Genomic DNA, 7,549 nt, shown 5'->3' with positions numbered 1-7,549 from the left:
ATATAAATAACTTTCTACGTGTGAAAAAGAAGATAAGTCTATTAATTACAGTAAAATTCCCTATTTTAAATAGATTACATGATGTTATATCAAATAGCATTAACCAATGTCATTACAATGTTTAAAGTTCTTATTAAATAATTGTGTCCTAAACTAATTCTAAACCCGGTACTGTATTGACCTTGACATATTATTCCTTAACACAATGGCGCTGCCCACCGTCTACATTTGTTTATATGCAAAATGAGCTCGTATACCCTTAGCATAGAGTTAAAATTTATTTGTACAGAAACGTTTGACAGCTAGTATAGTGCACCTAACAAGTTGTCATAATGGGAAAACGCGCCAACATGTATGTTTTCAAATTAAAAGAATTTATCGAAACGAGCTATTATCTGTTGTGGTTACTAAAGTAAAGGAATGATTTAGCCTATTCTTCTAATTATTCTGTTATACCTTATTAGTTTCACCAGCTATTTTTACAGAAATTCTAAACTTGCTTCGCGCCGATTCTTGTTTGTTGACATTCGTACGTCATGCAGTCGTCTTTGGGAGCGCGGTACGGCGTCGTATCTCGCGGTGGAAACGTTGAATAAAACACATTTACACAAAATAAACACACGGATTACACGGTGTGAGCGTTGTTGTGAGGTGTTGACACTATTGGACGTAATTATAAACAACAGTGGCAGTGAACGAACAAAAAGAGCGGGCAAAATCAGTGCAAGTGACGATAATACTATTCTATTTATAGATAGGTACCTATGGCGCGATAATAATTTTCGTTCAACAATAGCGATGCACGAGTTTCGTAGTTTCTAATTGTAGACTTATAGAAATACAGTACAATTGGGTTACTATCTGTCATTATAGAGTCGAGTAATTCTACGGAAAAACAGCCGCTTAAACTCGTTTGACAGCTAACAACACACACAGACAAAGATTGCTTTGCGCATGTTTGCGTGAACGAGCAGTGATGTAGAATTCGCTTATCGATCAGTTAGATAATTTCAAGGACATCTAAACATCTTATGAATGCTATAAAACAATATTTTCAGCATTTTATAAACATTAAACATGGAATCACCTATTAAGGAAAATCCAGAAATACCTAGAAGCGATTCGACGAGTTCGAATCAACTTTTTATATCGGAACAGTTAGACTTGCCCGACGACACATTTCGTATGAGCTTAGATTATATAACTGATATCGGTGAAAATGTAACAATTGGGGACAGGGACGTATCAATTGATAGCGTAAAACCTGACTCAAACATTAATACACCTTCACCGCCCGTCATACCGTTTAAAAAGCAATCACCCACACTAGAAACAGATTCACAATGCTCAAACCAATCTCCAGCAATTGCGGAGACCCCAAAGCGTAAAGATGACATACAAGAAAGTCCGAAGCAAGCCAATGTACTCAAACTTTCGCTGGCTACGAAAGAAAACGATGGCTTTGTGAAACCATCACCTTTGGATGTGATGTCGCCGGCAAAAATGCTACAATTTGAGGTAGATTTAACAAACAGCGCTACACCAACAATGAAACGCGCGGCGATTGATTTCAATTTCTTTAATAAGAATACTTTCGAGGAATATTTTAAAGACGAGAGTAATGAAAAGGAAACGGGCGTAGCGTTCAAAGAGACACCGGTTATAGTGAAGGCTAACACCGTTCGACACGAAATAGGCTATGGTAAGTATCTCCGTTTTGTAATATCTAATAAATTCTGTAATATAATACTTGTATGTGTTATTGTTGTTTCATTGTGTTTGTTTCTTCAGGCGATATCAAGGTACAGCGACCGGCGCGGCGATACGAGTATTCTAAATTTGTACTTTGGCGTATGAACCATAGAGTATATAAATAATTGAATGTTCTTTATTTTCCACTTGCATTGTAGTTTCGAAATCTACGAAATGTTGTTAATTTCATATAATCCATAGTTAAGTATATCATAGTATGACTTTTAAATCATAATTTCTAACAAAAAACTACACCGCCTCCAAATGATTATAACTAGACCAAATTTAAATAGGACCTCTCATGTGGTCTTTTTTTAAATTGGAACCAGCTTTCCAATAAAAAAAGGAATAATAAAAATCGGTTATCCCATCAAAAAGCTATCAGATAACAAACAAAAATAAAGAATTTATTATCTCTCTTTTTAAGTTGGTTCAAAATTAAGCAAAGAAAAATTTCCGATACAGCCGGAAATTGGAATGTGATTTTTATCATGAATAAATAAATTGTATATTTTCGCCGTATTCAATTCGAAACTGTGTGGGACGCAGACGTCCTTTCTTTCCTGAACTCCTTAAGAACATTTTATATAACTACATACAATGTATTTTTTTTAAACAAACCTTGCAATAAACCTTTTTAATAATGAATACTAATCATTACAGAGCAGATATACAAACATATAACCTTATCTGTATTTATATTTAGCTACCGACAATGAAACGCAAATTACTTATTTATTATTCACGTAAACACAGCGTATAAGTAATTATGCGATTGTGGCCTTAAATTGCGAACTAATAAGTAATAATAAACCCAAGTGGAGGAAAACTTCTAACTTCTGCAATAAGAAAGGCTTTTGCGTTTCGGAATATCTGAATTTTTTGAAGAAACCGATTGTGAATTTCTTCAATCAATTCCAACATTCACTACTTTTTATCTTAGGAGACATATGATTGCCATCTTCCACAATTCAACAATATTTAAAAAACACCATATACAACAATATTTAAAAAAAGAAACATCAAGGAAGCTGCTTTGATTATTATGGTTGAGGTACTTTCTCCGACAGTTAATCGTGAGATACATTGACGATCAAACAGACTAGGAAGACTCCCCTGCAAGCGTTAGGACATTGAAATATATCGTAACAAGGTCTAAACCTTGACCGGAATAGACGGAGACCTACATACATTGCAAATTGCGTTATGAGCTACCTTTATTCGTGTAATGAGGCACAAAAATGTTACACGTATTCGATTTTAATTGTTGTCCTCGATCTTATATTAGCATCGTGTTTTGGGTTTTGGTGCAAATGTGATAGATTCTTTTGCTTCACTTTGAAGGTTGTTTCCTTATAAAACAGTAGCCTAGTAATTTAAATTTAAAATTTAACATAATAAATGTAAAAGTTGGTAAGTATGGATGGATGGATGTTTGTTACTCCTTAACGTAAAAACTTCTGAGTGTATTTTAATGAAACTTTACAATAATATAGCTAAAACATCAGAGTAAGACATGTGCTATATAAACACTTGCTATATTTCGTGGGTTCGTTCGAAGGTCGCAGCAAGTAATTGATAAAATGTCTTTTAATTTAGTACGATACATCAGCGGTAGAAACAGCTATTACAGAACGATTCACAAATTATTAATACTTAAGCACCTACATTCATGTCATACAAAAGTGAGTAAATTCACTTATTTCTCTGGTGAAGCAACGTTCACCACATAATTTTTTCCTCTCATGGTAATCGAACCTGCACCCAAAGGCCAAAGAAGGTATCAAAAAGTATACGAAGTCTGTCTAGATTTCTTATTTTATAAAAACGATAACCTGATAAATATATCGGTAAATAAATATCGACATCACACATCACTACATTTTAAATTAAAAAAAAATTATATTTTAATTAGTATAATATTTTTTTAATCTTCTATGCGAATCAACTAAGGACAGAAAATCAAAGACCCTCGTGTGTCAAATATTATTTGAAAAATGCTTGAAAATCCCTTTTGAAATTTCAATAACGGTTTATTTTATTTTGCCTTACTCGTACAATTTAAATGACATTATTACATAACTTAGGTTTTTAATTTGTTTGAATTAACGCCTATGACGTGACAAAATGCCGCAGAATCGATACTATTCTTGGAATCGCAATTCTTTTGAGTCACCCAACCCATCATTTAACCACAACGTCGAGTTTCGACTGTTGAACTAAGGAAGTATGACATTTCTCGTTTATTTTTGTATGTCAATACATGCTGTAATCAAGATCAGATTAATCAAAATAACAAATAAATTGCTGTACACGATTTTAAGCTCTTGATCCTTGCCCCTAACCTTAGTAATGAAATTATATCGATTCACCATTTCATTTTTTTTTTAATTTTACATTATATATACCTTAAAAGGGTTTTACCTGTTGGCTGCGACATATGCATCATTTGTTGAAGACAGAATATAATATGTAAATAATTATTGTTCTAATCTGTTCTAATGCATAATAACGTTTGTTATACAGACGAGATTATAATTATTAGTAAGTTTATAACTATAACTAACTGTTTATTTTACAGAAATTACATCATATTGCTAATTGTCTGCCATATTTTTACTTTCCTACTAATCCTATCCTACTATCCTACTAATATTATAAATTCGAAAGTTTGTAAGGATGTGTGTGTGTTTGTTGCTCTTTCACGCAAAAACTGCTGAACTGATTGCAATGAAATTTGGTACGTAGATAACTGGACAACTGGAATAACCACCACAGAAGACCAGCGTGAAATAGAAACATGAGGATGTCACTGTGTTTGGTACGGTGGTTGTGAGAGCTGGAGGTCCGTATCCTTTTGCCTCCCTTCCCAGTTCATTCCTTTATTCCTTCGTCAATACTTTCTGTATCGTTAAATCTACCGTCAAAATAATAACTTAGTTCAATATTAAACAGCGCCATTTCATTAACTGCCTGAATGTTCTGCAGCCGTACTGTTTAATAAAAAAACAGTGCACAATTTTAGAGAAGTTGATTAAACGATAATATATCTGAATAGGCTATTAACGGAACGGTTGATTTGACCAGATAGCGGAGTCATATACAAAGAAAGTGTGAAAAAGCGTCGATATCATTGTGAAATATTGTATAAACAGCCACGTGACAGACCCGGAATTAGTGAGGAGGTCACCAGGGCCTTTAGAAGCTTTAATATATTTTGTATTTTACTCTTACAGTATAAACAACCATGATGGTGAATATAACTAGAAACTTCTCTAGTACTGCAGTTACTACGTGGTTGAATCATGGTATACGGAGTGTCCCGTTGATGGTGGAAATATGCTGATTACGGAAAAAAAAATTAAACAACAATAATATATACAACATTTCTTGTTTGATTTTTTTCTTAAAATCTATGTTTAACTCAATACTGTGGGAGTCGAGCTCGCTTCGGTACGAATTGGGCCAGCTCCCACCGGGGAAGTACCACACCCCCACAGAAAACCGGCGTGAAATAATAGCAATATTGTGTTTCATACGGTGAGTGGGGGAGCCGGAGGCCTATATCCTTTTCCTTACCCTTCCCAGTGTTCCTTTATTCCTCTCATCAATCCTTTCGTAATCCCTTCCCAATTAAAGTCGGCAATCCATTTGTAGAGGCGTAAAGTTCGCTCAGCTGGTCTATAGCCCACCCCTAATATGGACATCGTGCCTACGAAAACATAATAAACGTAAGGCTGCGGCGGGTTGCAAAAGTGGACGGTACGGTACCTCTTGCTTGTGCTCTGGCTTCGATTTCTTTGACGCGTAGACAGCTGATCATCTTTTTATAAAGATAAGAACAGCGAACAGTGATATCACTGTGAAAGTATAATATTATGCTATCATAACACCTATGTGTTAATTGTTCTAGATATCGTCTTTTATTTTTCTTATTGTACATCAAATATAGGTTCAAATTTACGTCGAAAATACGTAGACATGTCTCCAAAACTCGAATAATTATAATGTGTGCGACCAATGAGTATTTTGTTGTCTGGTAAAATGTATGTATTTGAAGAAAAAATGTTTTAAAATGTTACATAAGAAATTTGACTAAGCAAGTTTGTAAATATATACTTTATTCAATAAGCTGCATAAAATTTCCGCTAAATAAATAAAAAAAATGGACAATCTTCGAAAAAATGTTCCACTCGCTACATATTCATCATCTAGAAAGTTCCACTAGAAATGGTGACAGTACTGTAATTTTCATTTCATTCTCCATTTATTTAATAAGCATTTTTTATTTAAATGAAAGGAATGACATCTGTACAATGAAATGTTTATCGTAAGATTTCCTTCAGAGACGGGAAAATTATAATTCAAATAATTAAGGCGCAAGAATTAACACTAATTAAATATAAGATCGTCTTCGATTGACTTTAATCGTACCTTCTTAATTATAAATGAAATAACGTATTTAAAACAATTTTAACTATTAAATAAAAAATTGCTGTACCTACTAATTATCTATGACCGCCTCCTTGGGACAGTGGTTAACTCGTGAGCGTAGAACCAAGGGGTCCTGGGTTCAATTCCCGGTGCGGACGCACAAAAAAAAAGTCTCGGTCTGGCAGGACATAGAAGGCTGATCACCTACTTGTCCCTAGAAAAAATCGATCAGTGAAACAGATGTACACCATCTGCCCCATACCCCACTAGGGGTACCACTTATTATCTAAGTATTATATCTATACTATGTTGGTTATGGACAAATAAAGAACAATAGTCTATCGATCCATTAAACACACATTGGTAGATGTTTGAATGATTTTCCTATCTCCAGGTATTAAGGTCATCTAGATAAATCATCAGCTGAGATCTCATTACGTACAAATATAACTCGGCAATGATAGCCAAACATGTATGCATCATACATTATTTTACTATGTATTTAGACCATATTTTAAGCCCTAAATATATCTGAGACTACGGATAAAAAACAAATAACAACTTTTTATTTCACGCAGAAGTCGTGTAGTTTATAGTTTACACCATGTTTATACTGGTGACCGAATTTTCAAAATAAGTAGAGGAGGTATGGATTTGTTTGTTATATTTATTTATTTGTTGTATTTAAATGTTTTATTGTAACAACAAAATAAAACTACAAAGTAAATCACAAAACGTAATGATGGATAAAGCGATGGACAGACAACCTTATATGATACACGACAAAGAAAAATGAAAGAAAATCCTACTAATTACATTATAAAAGCAATAGTTTACAGGATGGAGGGATTGTATGTTTCTCACTCTTGCACGTAAAAACCACTCAACGTGTTTTGGTGAAACTTGTCATTTCTGTAGCTATGTACCAGAATAAAATATGAGCTATAGGTAAATGGCACAGATTATAGTCTGTTTTCAAAATGGTGTCTGACATTACATTCATTGAAACTCAAAAGACATTATAATCTCATGTAATGGATTGTTTACTACTAGTTAAAATGTAAGCGAAACTTGCGAAATCAAATAATGTGTTTGTGTGTTTGAGTGTGGAAAGCAGGTTTATTAACCGTCTTTATCGCAATCAGGTCAATGGCTGGTCTGCGATAAAAATGCGATATAAATAATAGATATTCTGTACTTATACAGGATTTCGTTGTTATAGACCGTTGAACGGTTTTTAAACGCGATTTATTTGTATTACCTATTCATTCCATCCCAATATAATGAACTGTGGCGTCATGCTTTGGTAATTCCAATTCCCAAGAAAGATGACCCGGAGGAATTTAAAGATCTTCGCCCTATA

General features: G+C 33.9%; 1 protein-coding gene across 1 annotated transcript in view; it reads left to right on the top strand.

Moving 5' to 3' along the window:
• Positions 1 to 54: 54 nt before the first annotated feature.
• LOC119836131 (ribosomal protein S6 kinase alpha-5-like) overlaps positions 55 to 7,549 on the top strand; it is an 89,489-nt gene continuing 81,994 nt past the window's right edge. Inside the window, exon 1 of the mRNA XM_038361387.1 lies at positions 55 to 1,702. Within this exon, the coding sequence (XP_038217315.1) occupies positions 1,078 to 1,702 (625 nt within the window). The 5' untranslated portion in view covers positions 55 to 1,077. The remainder of the gene's footprint in view (positions 1,703 to 7,549) is intronic.

This window comes from Zerene cesonia, chromosome 22 (genome assembly GCF_012273895.1).
Source record: "Zerene cesonia ecotype Mississippi chromosome 22, Zerene_cesonia_1.1, whole genome shotgun sequence".
NCBI lineage: Eukaryota > Metazoa > Arthropoda > Insecta > Lepidoptera > Pieridae > Zerene > Zerene cesonia.
The sequence above is the reverse complement of the archived record's forward strand: the minus strand, read 5'-3'. Positions and strand labels throughout refer to the sequence as shown.